At 42.1% G+C, this 18,060-nt stretch overlaps 1 protein-coding gene across 1 annotated transcript in view; it reads right to left on the reverse strand.

Moving 5' to 3' along the window:
* The window catches only part of LOC111155597 (G protein-coupled receptor 158), a 413,796-nt gene extending 408,229 nt beyond the window's left edge, over positions 1–5,567 (reverse strand). The window contains exon 1 of the mRNA XM_022515856.1: positions 4,657–5,567. Coding sequence (XP_022371564.1) covers positions 4,657–5,558 — 902 coding nt within the window. The 5' untranslated portion in view covers positions 5,559–5,567. The remainder of the gene's footprint in view (positions 1–4,656) is intronic.
* Between the last annotated feature and the right edge of the window lie 12,493 nt (positions 5,568–18,060).

Consider the following 18,060-nt stretch of genomic DNA (forward strand, 5'->3'; position numbering starts at 1 on the left):
TTCATTGCAAATTGAGAAGATGAAAGAAACCAAATGAACTCCTATGTCCCTTTTAGCTCTTCAAAAAATAATGAGTTCCCAAAGGTTCCTTTACCCTAATTTAAATTCAGCAGTTAAGTACCTTATATCCATCCTAAGCACTGAACAGTACCAACTATCAACAGGAAGATATCTATGATTTCAGCAAAATGGGATCCAACTCCATATCACTTTAAGTTCCACAAAGAAAAATAACTATGCAAAACCAAAGGATTTCACAAACCTAATGTAAAAAATATAAACAACTGAGTGTATACATTAAATTACTACTCTCTCTTTTGCAGAGTTGAAAGATAAGAATTAAAATGTTTATACTATATAACAAAACATCTAAGAGACACTTGGTTAGAGCAAGTAATGCCATTAAAAAAAATGAGTAATACATTTCTCTTCCTATGTGAGTCTTTTTTTAAAATATTTATTTATTTCTTTATGATTTTGTGGGGGAGGAGCAGTGGGAGAGTCAAGCAGACTCCCTGCTGAACGCAGAGCCCAACACAAGGCTCAATCCCAGAACCCTGAGATTATGACCTGAGTGAAAGCAACAGTGGGGGAGGCCCAATGGACTGAGCCACCCAGGCGTCCGCCAATTTGAGTCTTAAACAAGTCTTTGAATTTAAAATACTTGTGTCATTTGGGAACCAAGGGGAATAAAATTTACCCTAAGAAGTATTTTACAGAGATAAACATTAATATAAGAAGATGGTTAACCACGTTCTCACCTGACTTCTGAATCTCATGTTTGGGATTTATGTTCCGTAAAATAAAATATAATTTTTTTAAAGATTTTATTTATTTGACAGAGAGAGATCACAAGTAGAGAGAGAGAGGAGGAAGCAGGCTCACTGCCTTGCAGACAGCCCGATGTGGGCCTCGATCCCAGGACCCTGAGATCATAACCTGAGCTGAAGGCAGAGGCCCAACCCACTGAGCCACCCAGGCAGCCCCAAATAAAATATAATTTAAATGCTTGAATCTTATAAGTGAGACCTGAGAAAATACTAACTGATCTTAAGTGAAAATTTTAACTACAAAGTTTTTCCTTTTCTCCTCCATAAGAAAATTATTATCAATGGGTTTTTCATTACAGATAAGGCTTTTTGCAAATAACATTGTGGAGGTTCAAAATACATTTAAAATCATATGTAGAGGGGCGCCTGGGTGGCCCAGTGGGTTAAAGTCTCTGCCTTCGGCTCAGGTCATGATCCCAGAGTCCTGGGATCAAGCCCCACGTTGGGCTCTTTGCTCAGCGGGGGGCCTGCTTCTTCCTCTCTCTGCCTGCCTCTCTGCCTACTTGTGATCTCTGTCTGTCAAATAAATAAATAAAATCCTTAAAAAAAAAACCTTTGTAGAACTCTTAATCATGGTTTTCCAAAAATTCATTTGAGGTTTGCCCTGTACTGTGCCTGTACAGTATTATTGACTTACAGAATTTTAGAGTGTACATCTTAGATCATAAAACACCACCACCAACAACAACAAAAAAAAATCTTTGCCTTATAGGAGTATGAAGAGACAGGAAAGACTCATTTAGATATTATCTCCAGTGTATGAAATAAACTATATAGTTTTGTTTTGTTTTTTATAAAGATTTTGTTTATTTATTTGACAGACAGAGAGAGATCACAAGTAGGCAGAGAGGCAGGCAGAGAGAGAGGAGGAAGCAGGTTCCCTGCTGAGCAGAGAGCCCGATGTGGGGCTCCATCCCAGGACCCTGGGATCACGACCTGAGCTGAAGGCAGAGGCTTTAACCCACTGAGCCACCCAGGCGTCCCTATATAGTTTTTTTTTTTTTTAATTCAACAGCTGTGTTCTATGAGCTGATGTTTTTGTCCTGTATAGAGATGAAGAGTAAACTCTTTGCATTGTATGCAAGGTTCTGAGAGCCACAGAAATATGATTTAGGTCTATATGTATCAAGCATAGTGTGAACCAGAGATAGAAGGCCTGGATCCTGTTTTAGTCATTACTATAAAATTGATTTGTGATTTGGACAAGTCACTTCACTTTTTTGGTTTTGTCTGTTTACCTGTGAAACAACAGGAGAACCATCTGATCTCTTTAAGATTTCTTGTAGTTCCTATAATTTACATCTGTGCAAATCCTCAGTGCAGCATTTGGGGGGCATGAGACATGGGGCAAAGACATTCACAGGAGTGCACTTATTCTGCTCTCTATACTTATACTGCCAGGACGAAACAGCTTTGCAGAGAGCCAAATACTAAATAGCCTGGTGTCGTGCCGTGGCTAAAGAACACCATTGATGACTATGAAAGCACTTAAAGAAATTCAGCCAGAGGAAACAAACTACTTTCTGAATGTAGTCCAAAAAATAGGTAGGGGGCGTGTAAGCCCTCGCAACCTCAGACCCTTTATGTCCTTGGCCTTTCATCTTGGCTGGCAGAAGACACTGAGTTTTCTTAGGTGACTCATGCTTTCTTAGCCTTAAGAGAAATTATTCTGAAAATGAGTGGTTCTCCTCCCTGGTCCCACATCTGACCCTTAAAAATACATGTATTTTTATGTATCAGCTGTACGATATGCAGCATTCTTAGAACACCTTCATAAAACAGAGTTCAGCAGAGTGGTTAAAAGTATGAAATGGGCCCAAATCCTGGCTCTACTACTTACCTGCTATGAAATCTCAGGAAAAAGGCTTAGCCTCTCCCTGCTTCAGGTTCCTTTTCTGTAAAATAGGGAAACTAATAAAACCTAACTCATGGAGCTGTGAAAATTAAGCAAGATAATGCATACAAAGCAGTTACCGTAGAATCTGACAAGGTAACTGTAACAGATACGTAGATAGATGATAGATAGATAGATGGATAGATAGATACACAGACAGATAACAGATAGATTGATCCTGGGAACTGGGTCTCCCTAAAAGGACTTATCCGAAGGCCACAAACAATTTGTTAGCAGTGAATGGCATCTGCTGATCTTTCCTCTTCTGAGCAAACAATATGGCAAAGACTCAAAGCCTGGCTCAGCTCTTACTAATAGGATCCTGCAGAAATCAGGAGGAAATGAGATTATCCTGAAAGTAGGAAAGAGTTACTCTCATTTAAGACAAGGTCTTTAAAAGCAATAGAAACATATGCAGACATGCACACACACACACACACACACACACACACACACACACACTTAACATAGTCATATAGAATCAGAAAAAGGGGTTGTTTTCTGTATTTGCCTTTTCAAGTGTTGCTGGCATTAAAAGCTACCGAATTTTACTGCTAGATGGCTCCCTGGAGACCATCTAGTTCAACTCCCTCACTTGGTAGATAAGTAGCTGAGGCCCGGAGAAGTTAAGCAACTTACTGGGGGTCATCCAGCTGTAAACGACAGTACCAAGACAAGCTTTCTGATCTCCCCTTTTGCCCACCCAGTACTCAGCCTGGTATCTTTCACGAGCTTGGCAACCTGTCCTTGTTGTGCCAAATAGAGCATGAAGGCACGTGCGCATGCCTACACACACACACACACACACACACACACACACGGTTCTCACTTTTGCTTAAGTTCCCCGAAAGTACAGCAGCAACCTCAACCACCAAGGTCTTGCCAGAGCCTCCCATCAGGGAAATTGAGGAGGATCCCACTCAATCCATGGCCCTCTCTCAGGCTGTCCTTGGAGTTTCTACTCTCCCCTTTCTGTTCCTTCCTCACATCCATTCTTCAGTGCTATTTCTTAGACGTTCCTCACCAAAAAGATCAGGCATTTCCCAGGACAGAAGTGACCCGCGCTAACTTGTAAACTCTTCATCTCCCCACGAATGCTAGACCTTTAGACAGGAAACACAGAGGAACTGTGATTAAATTTCGAACAAGCTCCCCAAGCGAATTCAGTCAGAACTAATCCTCCCCTCCCTCAGATAACTTGGCCAGGTTCATTGATAAAATGCGTGACCAGGTGAAGGACTGGAGAGCCCTCAGGTATGCCTGACACAGAGAACAGGAGGAAGAGGGGAAGGAAAGAAGACTGGAGGGAGATGGTAGGAGAACACTAACCGCACTGTAAAGTGTGGGTCCTGGAAACAGCTATGCTGCGGAGACTGACTCACTGCTAAGGGGACAGAACTACAGAGGGGACGCGCTGTTTTAATCACACCCCCTCTGGTAACTGACTAACAGCAGACTGGTGTGCCGAACTACACACATAGGAAGCAGGAAGAGACTACCCCTAAGTGGCAGAAGCGAGGAACTCTGTCTTTTTGCTCTCTTTTCTCTTTTCTCTCATCCCATTGTTGGCCACTCTGCCTGGCAGCACACCCGGAGCTCTCCAGCTTCCCTCCAATCACCCCCGGACGGGGAACTCCCCTCCCTGATCTCCTGAGGCTTGAAAAGAAGTCTAGGGCATCAGAGATTTCTCTCCGCTCTGCCAAATGCTCCCCAATTCCCTGACCCTTGCAGGGAAACTGATCTGAGAGAAGCTTTCACTGAGCTGACAGAGGTTAGGGCGCTTCTTGTCCCTAAGCACAGGCGCCTGTGAAAGGTGTCCCCCAGCCTGGGTCTCTGCTGTGAGTGTGGGCAGCGTTAAGTGTCACAGCCAAGTGTTCCTTCCCCAACGAGAAACCGGAAGGAGGTTTTTTTTGCCTTTTTTCCACTCCCTACCTGAATTCCGGGACCAGGTTAGGCTGCAACCCGTAGAAAGCAGCGGAGAGAGTGACCAGCCACCCGGGCTTGTAACTCCCGTTCTCGCACTCCAGATAAGGCGGAGACCACTTGACGTGGCTCTTGTCCCCGCCAAGTCCGTCCCTGCGCCGCCAGCTATGGCCCAGGCTCCGGGGGCCCTGATTAGAGCCTCGGCGGTGTAAGTGGGTCCTCCACTTGCGCCGCAGGCCGTGGAACCACTCCGTCTCCAGCGTGGCGTTGGCCAAGTGGTGTGCCGAGGAGGACAGATCTTGGAGCAGGATGCGACTCTCTTCGCGGGTGGCCTGGAGGAAAACCTGCGGGGCCGGCGCGGACAGCGACTCGGTGCTGAAGGTGATGGCTGCCCGGGAAATGCTGGGTTCGCCCTCCAGGAGACTCCGCACCAGTGCCTGGTACCACTCCAGGTCGTCCTGCAAGTTCTGCTCCCGCGACTTATTGCTCTGCAGCATCATGTTGAGGAAGTTAGTGGCGTGTGTCAGCGTGTCCAGCGCCCCGTGCAAGGAGGGATGGGAGCTGGCTAGGGCTGACGACTTCCCTGGCAGGCCCGCCAACTCGTAGCGGCCGGAGCAGTTGGCTCGCTTCAGCTGGTGGGAGTCCCCGGTGTAGAGGTAAGAGGCCACGTCCATGGGCACCTCCTCGGCGAGTTTCTGCGCCAAGATGGTGCCGTCGGTGGAGCGGCTCCAGGGAGCTGAGGGGTCCGAGGCAGAGGCTCGAGCCGGCTGCTGGGCGTGCTGCTTCAGCCTCAGAGTTCTCTCTCGAGGGGAATCCAGCCGTCCCGGAGGGTCGCGGCCGGTGCTAACAGTTCCCAATCCCAGATGAGCAAGCAGGAGGCAGAAGAGTAAGGGATAAGCCATGGCTCCCATCTGCTTCGCAGAGACGAAAGGAGGTAACGGGAGACACTTTTTAAAATTTGGTCGTCAATTTATCAAAGTAAGACTTTTACTAGGAGTCGGCCGCCTTCTCCAAATGGCACCCAGTCGAAAGGGACTTCAAAATAAGAATGTTTCGGAATTGGCCCGGCTGGCTGAGCTACCGTCACAGGAAATCAAATCACCTGTGGCAACGCTGGCTGCACCCGCTCCATAATGGGTCGGCTCGGGATTACGCACCTCACAGCCTTGAGCCGAACAGGTTACATCCCCTCTCGCTCCCGGCGGCTATAGTTAGCCTGCTTACGTCTTTCTGCTCAGCAGCTTCCACCGCCGCGCTCATTGAGGTGTGTTCGAGAGCTGCTGCTGCTGCTGCTGCCGCGGCGGCCGCCAAAGACGCTGCTCCATCATCTCACCCGTGGCAGGTCGTTCCCGCCTCCCGGCTCTGGCTCCTCCTCGTTCGCTTCGCCTGGAGGCGCGGAGTGCGCGCACACAGATCCGCTCCGCGAGCGCAGGACTGAGTCCCAAAGAGCGGAGATTCCTTTTAAGACGTGGTCTCTCTGGAGTTTATAGGACCAGGCAACTGGTTCATGGGAGCCCTCAGGTTTGGCCACGAACCACACTCCTGTCTCCCCCTGCTCTGGAGGAAAGCCTGTTTAAAGAGGCAGCTTGGCCGCAACCAAACCCTTGAGGGGCGGCTTCAAGCCGTCTTCTTCCCTGTTTGGTCGGCTCCTCTGTCAATCAGCCGACTGCCATTTGTTGGGCTGGGGCGGGAGCTGTCCAGTGCTGAACCCGAGGCGGCACGGAGGAGGCGCAGGAGGAGGCGGTGGCTCGGGATGCAGCAGCACCGAGTCCTTTCACCCACTCGCGTTCCCTGATGACTCGGAAACCTGAGGGGGTGGGGGTGGGGTGGGCGGGAGTGAAGGGAGAAGCAGAGCGTTTGTGGCTCAGAGCGAAGGAAACTTGGACGTACTGAGGAGGAGGGTGTTGGCGTCTTGCATGCTTAGCTAAATCAGCCTTTTCTTTTGCCTGGAAAAGAGGGAGAAAGGAGTTTTCATTCCTGACTTAAATCGAAGGGGGGGGGGGGACGTAGGATGGAGACGTGTCCTCCCGAGCATCTGCTCATTTTAGGCAAATTATCAAATCCTCCTCCTTATTGTCGGTTAAAGAAATGATTAAAAGCTACTTGCAAGGTCTTAGCTATGAGGGAGTAATGGAGACATCTACCGGCTGAGCTTCGAGAAAAAAAAAATGCTATATTTAAGGAACCTTTGCCTGAAAGGGGGCCAGGACAGAGGGGATGTGAAAGTGTATGCAAGTGAATATGTGAACGGAGAGACATGTGCCAGAGGTGGGACTCAGATGTGAGAGAATGAGAATGACTGAGTCTGTGTTGACTGAACAGGGAAGTCATTCTGACTGGGAGTTTTTAGAGTTAATAGATATGAGAACCAAGACATCGAGTTAACTACAGGTTGGGATACCCCAGCAAAAGAAATAAGAGATACAGAATAATATTCATGTATTATAATAATAATAAGCTGAATAATATGTGACCCCCCCCCCATTACTGGGAAATCCCTCAACAAAGTCTAATCGTTTTATTTGAAATTTTAAGGATGTCTTCTGATCCTCAGAAAATACTAATTACTACTGGATATGTAGTGTTTTATGGATCTCTACTTCCCATAGGCATCTCTGTTGTCAAATTCCCCAAGAAAGATAATCCCAAATTTACTTCAGTTCCTAACCAACAAAAATGGCAATAATGGCATTCTGGGATCGCACTGCTTAGATTTACTTTATCATTTCATTTCATCCTCCCTATTGAGAAAATACCTGAGCACTGAAATGTAAGTTCCAAAGAAAAAAAGAGGTTGTCTGTATTGGTCACTGTAAGGGCGCCTGGGGTGGCTGTCACTAAGCATCTGCCTTCGACACAGGTCATCATCCCAGGGTCCTGGGATCAAGCCCCCGCATCAGGCTCCGTGCTCAGCAGGAAGCTTGCTTCTCCCTCTCCCACTCCCCCAGCTTGTGTTCTCTCTCTCACTGTCTCTTTGTCAAATAAATAAATATCATCTGTATTGGTCACTGTAGTATCCTGAGCGCTTAGAACTCACAGAACTGCCTAGTACATAGTAGGTTCTCACTAAATATTTGATAAATTAATGAATGAACCAGAAGATCGTAATGATGAAGCTAATTATTTCTAAATCCACGTGCTTACCTAAGAAGAAAAGTTTGCCCAATAGGTCAATGACAAGGACTTTTAGAATGAGACCGAGTAACAAGTTTTCCAAACTATAGCACATGATCGCCAAGTGAAATTTTATACTTATGCAAAGAATGCTTACTAGATTTATACTTATTTACAAGTAGATTTCATGTTCATATCCGACTTCTGTTTAAAATTTGCTTTGCAGTGTATACTCCTTTGCTAAATAAATGCCACCCTGGTTTAATGCTCTACTGTAGCACACGTGGCAGTAGTAACAGGAGTTTGTTTGCTTAATTTATCAGAGTATATAATAAGTTCTTCAATCTATATAACAAGCTAAGGATTGAAATGTAATTTCCTCATTAATTGATATTCTTAGAAAACATAAAATTTATTAACAGTTCTTTAAAATTGTCCAGTATGGGATTTTTTTAAAAAGAGGATATAATCTTATTAGTATGCCCCTCTATAAGTAATTCAATGACTGAACATAATAAAAGATTTGGGTTCTGGTACCAGCATTCTCCTAAACAAGATTTATGATCACTGGCAGACATTTAAAGTTTCCAGGTCTTGGGACACAAATTGGTCTTCATGACTTAACACTGAAGGAATACTGAATGGTACCTAAGCCACTCTCCAGAGGTACCAGCCCTCCCCTAGCTAATATCTGTCAAGAGAAGAGCACACTATGAAAGGCTTTTGGAATTTTAGCATTCCCTTCAGTGGCTCACCCTCAGTCTATACTGTCAAATAACTGAGGTAGACTAGTTGGGTCTAGAACAATGCCAAAAATAGAAATATAATGTGAGCTACAAATGTGATTCATACATATAATCTTAAATGTTCCAGTAGCACATTTAAAAAGTAAAAAAAAAGTAAAATTATTTTTAATAATGTATTTTATTTGACCCAATATATCCAAAATAATATTTCAATAAGTAAATAATTGAACAATTATTAGTGAGATATTTTACATTTTTATACAAAATATTCAAAATCCAATGTATATTTTACACCTACAACACAGGGCATTTCCCACTAGCGACATCTCCAGTGTGACCAGAGGCTACCATAGAATACAGGCTCAATCAAGAAGATAGCACATTGTGGTCTTGAATGTTCTAGAAACCTAAGTACACACAAGATTGAGATAAGGAGTCCTGGTCCATTTAATAGGTCTGGAGTCAAGGTAGCTGAGTAGTAGACGACCCTTTGTCAATGTCAGCATCCATCAATGAAGGAAATAATCCAAAAGAGGTTTTTATAAGAGACCAAGATTTAACACATCCTCATACACCTCTAAACAAATCACAAGATTCCACACCAGCTCACAAAGACATATTCATTCAACAGATGCTGATTGAGGTTCTACTCCATATCGGGCATTAGGGTTGCTATTGGGGCAAACTAAACACATCTTCTGCGTAATAGACACATGGATCTTACAATCAACTGTGTAGAGACAGACATAATAAAAAGAGAAAACAAACTTAAAAAATTACATACAGTGGTAAGTGCCATGAAGAAATAAACACTGTAGAGATCTGAAGGGGCACATGCACCCGAATGTTTATAGCAGCAATGTCCACAATAGCCAAACTATGGAAAGAACCTAGAAGTCCATCAACAGATGAATGGATAAAGAAGATGTGGTATATACATACAATGGAATACTATGCAGCCATCAAAAGAAATGAAATCTTGCCATTTGCAACGATGTGGATGGAACTTGAGGGTATTATGGTGAGCGAATTAAGTCAATCAGAGAAAGACAATTATCATATGATCTCCCTGATATGAAGAATTTGAGAGGCAATGTGGAGGGTTTGGGGGGTAGGGAAGGAAAAAATGAAACAAGATGGGATCGGGAGGGAGATAAACCATAAGAGACTCTTAATCTCACAAAACAAACTGAGGGTTGCCGGGGGGAGGGGCGTAGGGCGAGGGTGGTTGGGTTATGGACATTAGGGATGGTATGTGCTATGGTGAGTGCTGTGAAGTGTGTAAACCTGGCTATTCACAGACCTGTACCCCTGGGGCTAATTAATACATTTTATGTTAATAAAAATAAAATTAAAAAAAAAATAAACACTGTAGAGTGATAAAAACTACAGTGTATGGAGACAGGAACCTTCTTATATAAAGAGATAAAGAAAAGAAAAACTTCTATGAAAAGGTAACAATTGAGCTGAGACTTCAAGAATGAGGAGCAGTTAGCCAGGTGGTAGATAGTAATGAACTAGCTAAAGACAAGATGGAAAGAAACTTAGCTAGAGGGAGTAATATATGAGTCCACTAAGACTACAAATATTCCATTCTTAACAGGAAAGAGGGCTGGAAGAAAATAACTTTAATAACCTGAAGTTCATATATAATATGACAAGTACAAACAATTGAGACAAAAAGAAAATCATTTTATACAGTAATCAAGTGATTCTGGCATGAATAGCACCCACCCCCACCCACACCACCAATTAAGTGAAAATAATTTGTACATATAGATAAATACCCCTGTGTGGCCTCAAAATTAAGAATGAAATTGTCTAAACAGATGTGGATACCACATAGGAGTTTGACCGTAATAGAACAATGCATACAAGACCCGTCGGCCCTCTGCAAAAAGGCCCAAAGCTTTTCATCATGGCCTGAGAAGTCAGTCTAATTGCCTGAGAATGGTTTAGTGTGCACTGATGAAAAAGCAATATGCAGTGGAGTCAGTTATTGGTTGTCATATGACTAATTTATCAATATTATAAAAAAGATGTGATGTCTGCATATCTTGTGTGTGTGTGTGTGTGTGTGTGTGTGTGTGTGTGTGTGATGTTTGCATATCTTCAAGAAAAAGAAATTAAGGGAGGTCAAAAACTGCTGAGACCGGATTTTATGTGAGCAGTGGTGTATGTAGTTATTTTAAAAAAAATTAAGTGCAGCTTTAAATCATTTAAATCAGCAAGGATTGGGGCGCCTGGGTGGCTCAGTGGGTTAAAGCCTCTGCCTTCGGCTCAGGTCATGATTCCAGGGTCCTGGGATCGAGCCCCACATCGGGCTCTCTGCTCAGCAGGGAGCCTGCTTCCTCCTTTCTCTCTCTCTACCTGCCTCTCTGCCTACTTGTGATCTCTGTTTGTCAAATAAATAAATAAAATCTTTTTAAAAAATAAATAAATAAATAAATCAGCAAGGATTAAGACAGTGGGATATGGTGAAAGGACACTAAATTGGCAGTTGGGAGACCAACATCTACTCTTGGCTCTGCCATCATCCAGTCACATGACTTTTAACAATTTCCTCAACCTCTCCAAGCCCTTCTGCTTCATCCGTACCATAAGAGTGATGTGTTAGATACACCCACAACCAGAACGATTGCAGCCGAGCAACAGATCATGGCCCAGGTGTATTTTCCAAGAACTCGTCATTCTTAATAGTTCTAGATTTACAAGGTAAAAGTTATTTTCAGATTAAATAATGATGGAACTCAATAAACAAAGTGGCAAACCCCAGTCAGATTCCTGATAAAGCAAATAACACTACGAAGGGACAGCACAGTATGTAGATGTGACACAAATTCAGAAATCCAATTCTTATTCCTGGTCTTACCGAGATTCTGGTTTTCCCTAAACGTATGCCACCCTGTGCCCCATGTGCCCATTTGCGAAATGGTCATAGTCTTTGTTCTCCAAGAGCAGTAGTTTTGAAATTTCTGGGTATAGTAGTATCACTAGAGAATTCTGAATACCACTGTGGATCTGGGGAGGACTTGAGAATCTGCATTTTAATAAGCACAACAGCTGATCTTGTTGCAAATGGTCCACGGAGCACATGCTGAGAAATACTGCCTTGAGCCATGGAAAATAACTCTAAGACATTGGGGAAGAAGAACTCCTGTGAAACACAAAGCCTTGTTATTAATTGTGAAATAAAGTCTATGAATAACAATGAAATTGACACCAATAAAGAATATTTTTTATTAACATCATCATCATCATCATCATCCGAACATTTATAGAACGCAGTAGCCAGGCATTGTACTATGGATCTGAAAGGGGTGAGCTCTTTTAGTCTTCCTTAGGGAACTGAGTTTGATACTGTTTCCATGTTACAGATGGGGAAACAAAACAAACAAAGAATTGCCCTAAGAAATGCAGCTGTCTGGTTCCAGAGATCATACTTTTAATCCCTCTACCAGTGGTTCTCAACCGCTGATGTGTATTAGATTCACCTGGAGAGCTTTTGTCAAAGCACAAATCAGTGGCCATACCCCCCACAGAACTGCCAATTCAGTAGGTCTGGAGTAGGGCCTGAGAATCTGCATTCCTAACAAGTTCCCAGTGATGCTGCTACTGCCGGTCCAGGAGCCACTCTTTGAGAACCACAGCTCTGCACTGTACTTCTCCTCAGTGTGACCTATCACCTCCACATGCTTCCCCTCTCCCATGTATTTCACGTGGAAAAAGAAGAAAGTCAACATGAATGGATGAAAATATGCCTGAAATCTGCTCGGGGGGGGGGGGGGGAACTCTCTGGTTTTCTATTTCCGGCTTAGAAAGTTTACCCAAGATGTTTATGTTTTTTACTTCACAGTTTATTCTCATCTGCCTCCAGTTTACCCTTAAAACTCTTACTCCCTGTCAGCATCACTTCTAAAAACGCTCCTGTTCTTTAGGGAGTCATCTCCTCTGCTTTCCACTATAAAGTCATGACTTGGGCTGTTGTATCTTTCCCAGTAAAGTACATCTTTTTTAAGTACTGCTAAACAGTATCCAAGTCACTGAGGCTTTGGCCCAAACTGCTAGTTTCCCCTAATCTTCCATGCCTCCGTGCACACAAAATGGTTCTGTAAACCTAAAGACACCTGAAGAACTCTCTGACCCCAAGGGAAGAGAACACCAGGAAATGGCATTTATGTAGGAAAATCCTGAGTGTGCGAAGGCAAAGTATTTCCTTTAATGGCTTTCCAGGTCTCTGAACAAATACCCAACAATGCTGGAAAGAACTAGTACAGCATTTACAAAAAACAAACAAACAAAAAACCCCACTAAATTACTGAAAGCCCAATTCTATTTAATAGAAGGATTGGCTCCCTTTCTCATTAAGAAGTAAGAACAACTCAAGCATTTGAAACAAAATTTACTGGAAAAGGAGCTTTGTGGATAGAAAGGGATGGGAAATGGACTATTTTCTCTTTGCTGAATTTTGTCTGCTTCCCTTCTTGGAGGGAAGCTCCCATGCCACAGGTATGTGTGTGTTATTATAGTCTGTGATGGTGTGTTCATCAGCACATTACCTTGAGCATAACAAAGATTTACTCCATGACCAGTTTGGGACTTGGCTCTCCATCTTCACGCAGCAGCCTTTGAAAGTTGGGAACTTTGAGTGCCCGGGACCATATCCACAATGCATGTTGTAGACACATAAGAGATACGGACTGATGGCAATTCTCCACTGAAGAAGAGCAGACACTTGTAAACCCACACAACCGTATAAAGAACAAGTTCATCAAAAAGCAGACTCATACCCGTAAACACAGAGGACAAACTGATGGTTGCCACCGGGACGGGGTTGGGGATGTGGGCAAAATGAATGAAGAGGAGTGGGAGATGGAGGGTCCTAGTTATGGAATGAATAAGTCACAGGAATAAAAGGCACAGCATGAGGAATATAATGAGTGATATTATAATAGCATGGTGTGGTGACAATGGTAGCTTCCCTTGTGGTGCGCATAGAGCATAATGTATAAAGAAGTCAAATCATTATGTTGCACACCTGAAACTAATGTAACATTGTGCATCAACTACATTCAAATAAAAAGACTTAATGAAAAAAAAGTTTAAAAAAAAACCAAGTTTACAATAATATTAAGTCACTTGTTAAAGTTTTCCTATTTTAAAAAAGTCGGGGGAAGTTAATCCTATAATGTTGATACTGTTGGAATTTCAGATACCTGGATTGTATGGAAAAAATAAAATAAGGAGACATAATACAGAAAGATCTTCCAACAAAATGTAGTGGAAGAAGAAGAAGAACATCACTACACTTATTCTGAGGGAAATAACTTCAGGCTAAGACGATAACAAACCTAAGCGTGAGTCCAGGCACAAAACAGTCTTGCAAATGCCCCAGGTGCTGTGATACAGAAGTCTGAATCCTGTGCCATATATACATTGTTTCTAGTTGTCATTTTGAGGTATTCTTTGGAATAAATAGCCTCAAGGAAAATTTGCCTGGTCTTTACCAACAGCTCACTATTCAGACGTGGAAGAATTTCAGAGAAATTTTGGCACAAGAAGCTTCCAGCTTCTTTTGTTGCCTGTGTCAATAAATGTTCTTCGGTAACGGGGCTGACTTCAAGTATATGTGGCCATCACGTATCACAGCGTCTGGGGAGAAATGGGTTCTTCATGAGCACTCTGCAGAAATGAGTTCTTATATATTGCATAGAAAAAAGCAGACTAGAGAACAGAAGGCTAAAAAGAGAAACAATTTTCAAGAATCTGCTGTATCATGAGTACCAAATGTGACGGAAAGGAGCTATTTCAACTGTTTGTTTTTGTATCTCAAGTCAGATATTCTAGAGAAAAAAGTTAAAATTTAATTAAATTCACGAAAGAAATAAGACTGTAACAAGAAAGCTTCCCTGAATGTCGAGGTTATCTTTAATTGAGATGGATTAACCAAGAACTGAAGAGAATCTCTTTCCTTGAAGAATAATTTGTGATCTTTGGTAGAAACTATATGCATGTAGCAAAAATGAGTTATACTTATATTCCTCCTGGATGGACAGACAAACCAAATGGTCATTGGGACCTATTTCTTTCCTACGGTTCTTTGATAGACTGAGATTACTGACAGACTCACGTAAGTGAGACTGTTAGGTCACAAACAGGAAAATTAGTACATACATATTTAACGCAAATACTTCTCTTAGGCATCAAAATACTGTCCCTTTTTGCTACCATCCCTCTTGTACTGCATTACTCAACCTGGCATTCAAGACCATTTACAAATTTTAATTTCCCAACACACCAGCCCTCCACTACCTTTTGGAGTCCCTGCATTTGGCCACAGCTATGCTGTTTACATTCTTCCTTTTTAAGTACTTTGCACACTCCAGTCCTATGCCTGCCTTTCTAAAAGCTAACCCTATTTATCGAGAAAACTTCTATAAATATGTCTCCTTTAAAGTCTTAAATACTACCAATTTCTGAATGCAAATTTCTCCTAGAAGGTATACGAATGCCTAACGAGTGCATGAAAAGAGGCTCAACACCATTAGTCTTTAGAGAGTGAAAATTTAAACCACGAGGTACCATTACATACCCACTAGAAGGACTATAATAAATAAGGCACACAATTAACAACTGTTGGCGAGGCTGGGAAAGAACAGGAGGCTTCCTACATCACTGGTGGGAATGAAAAGTGGCATGGTCACGTTGGAAAACAGATTAGCACGGTCTCAAAAAAACGAAAAATAAACTACCATATGACCCAACAATTGTACTCGTAGGTATTTACCCAAAAGACATGAAAGCACATGTCCACGCAAAGACATGCACGTGAATGTCCATTCATCATAGCCAAAATCTAGAAATGACCTACCGGTACATCAGCTGGTGAATGGATAGACACGATGTGGTATATCCATATAATAGAATGATACATTCTATTATATGTACATATACTATAGTACATATAATAGAGTGGTACATCCACTGCCTGGGTGGTTCAGTGGGTTAAGCCTCTGCCTTTGGCTCAGGTCATGATCTCAGGGTCCTGGGATCGAGCCCTGTGTCGGGCTCTCTGCTCAGCAGGCGGCCTGCCTCCTCCTCTCACTCTGCCTGCCTCTCTGCCTACTTGTGATCTCTATCTGCCAAATAAATAAATAAAATCTTTAAAAAAATAGAATACTCTTCAGCCATAAAAATAAGCAAACCTCTGACACAGGCTTTGTCATGCATAAAGCTCAAAACATCACACTAAGTGAAAGCAACTAGACACAAGAGACCAGATATTGTGTTTATATGAAATGCCCAGAAAAGACAGATTTATAGAGACAAAAGGTAGATTGTTGGTTGCCTGGGCCTGGAAATGGGAGCAAGAACCAGAAGTAAACTGGCATGAGGGAGGGATGAAAATGCCCTAAAACTGGTGGTAATAGCTGTACCACTAGTACATTACTTGAAATCATTGAACTGAGCACTTAAGTGGGTGATATGTAAAATGTACTTCAGTAACGTTTGTTTAAAGAAAAAAAAAAGAACTACCAATTCTAGGTATTCTCCATAATTAACTTGATTTTCTAGAATCATCCTTTGAGTCTACCTAGTATCATCTTAGTTCGTATGAACCCATTTCGTATTAAATGATTTACATTTGCTGATTTAATGTTATTTCTAAACATTAATCTGGACAATTGAAGAAGTTTGGGGTAGCTTCCTCATCTGAATTATTTATGATTTTATTTTATTTAACATCAAAAAAATATCTATTGGGTATTGGGGAATGGGGGGCCACTATGTGCTAGACACCATTCTAGAAAAAAGTGATACTGCAGTAAACAAATCAAGTCTCTGTCATCACAGGGCCTACATTCCAGAAAGGAGACCAACAATAAACAAATGAAAAATAATATAATGTAATTTTATAATAAGTATAATTTTATAGTAAGTATTATAAGGAAAAGTAAAGTAGGATAAGGAGCTATAGAGAGATTGTTGGTCAGGGAAAGCACCTGATTAAGTGGCACTGAGTAGAAATATGAATGATGGGAAGGTGTGATACATGGAAAGACTGAGGAGAACAAATTTCCCAACTGAATATAATGATCATGAAAGCCCTCCAAGAGGATCAAATCTGGTCTGCCCAGAAAGAGCAAAAATGACTGCAGACAGAGACTTAAGAAAGAGGTGGGGTGTGGGGCAGAGAGAAGGCAATGATCAAATCACATAGTGCTTTTGGGGACTATGACAATGAGTTTTGATTTTATTGTAAGGGCAATGGGAAGTCATGAGGATTTGACAGGAGTGACAAAATCATGGGGACTGCTATGCAGACTGAAGGAGGAGGGTATGAGCAGAAGCACAGAGACAAGATAGGAAGCTACTGCAATAGTCAAAATATGAGAGTATGGTGGTTTGGACTGGAAGTAGAAGGGAAAGCAGAATGATAATGGTCAAAATGGTTAAAAATTGTTGAATTCAGGACTGTAATTTTCTGAAGGTCAGAATGTTGCCCATTAATAGCCTGTGTTGGATGCAAATAAGACTTTCTTTTTTTTTTTTAGTAAGATTTTCTTAATGGAGGAATGTTAACATATAAAACCATTTGTGCCAACTCCATTTGAGAGTAGAATCCTAAATTTAGATTTAAAAGTATTTATTTTTTGAAAAATCACTCTTCCTACTTATTCTTAGAAAGTACTTTTATCCCAATTGAAAAATGAGCAGAAGACATGATCAGAAATTTCAAAGCAAAAGAAACATATATAGCCAACTAACATAGGAGTCCCATTAGTGAGTATGGAAATGCAAATCAAAACACAATGAGGTACAAATTAAATCCGCAAAAATTAAAAAGTCCAAAAGGGCAAGTTATTGGATGTGGAGAGGATGGAAGAGATCTGAATTCCCAAGATCTCTTATGCGGTACTGCTGGAAATGTAAATTCGTAGGACTGTTTTTGGAAAACAATTTAGCATCACCTTGTAATGTCAAACATTCACCTACTCTATGATCTAGCACTTCCACTCTTGATATAGACACAAAAGAAATTCTGGCATATTTATGCCTTGTGTTATGCACGAGAATGTTAATAACATTACTGTTTAAATAGTAAAAACCTTGAAAAGCCTAAATGCTCATCAACAGAACAGGTGAATTAACTGTGGTCGGCTCACACAGATGAAAGCAAGGACCTTATGAACACAGGATTCAGAGAGATGGCCGAGCACTTTGGGTGGGGTGAGGTATGAGAAGGGCACTGGGTGCTAGGCTCAAGAACACCCGGGCTTATCTAAAATAATTAAACTAGGGGCACCTGGGTGGCTCAGTGGGTTAAGCCTCTGCCTTTGGCTCAGGTCATGATCCAAGGTCCTGGGATCGAGTCCCGCATCGGGCTCTCTGCTCGACAGGGAGTCTGCTTCCCTCTCTCTCTCTGTCTGCCTCTCTGCCTACTTGTGATCTGTCTGTCTGTCAAATAAATAAATAAATAAATCTTTAAAAAAATAAAATAATTAAACTAGATAGATCACATATTGGCCAATGATGAAAGGGTTTTGAACAA

The sequence above is a fragment of the Enhydra lutris genome, unplaced genomic scaffold (assembly GCF_002288905.1).
Source record: "Enhydra lutris kenyoni isolate GAN:26980312 unplaced genomic scaffold, ASM228890v2 scaffoldscaffold42, whole genome shotgun sequence".
In the NCBI taxonomy this organism is placed as follows: Eukaryota; Metazoa; Chordata; class Mammalia; order Carnivora; family Mustelidae; genus Enhydra; species Enhydra lutris.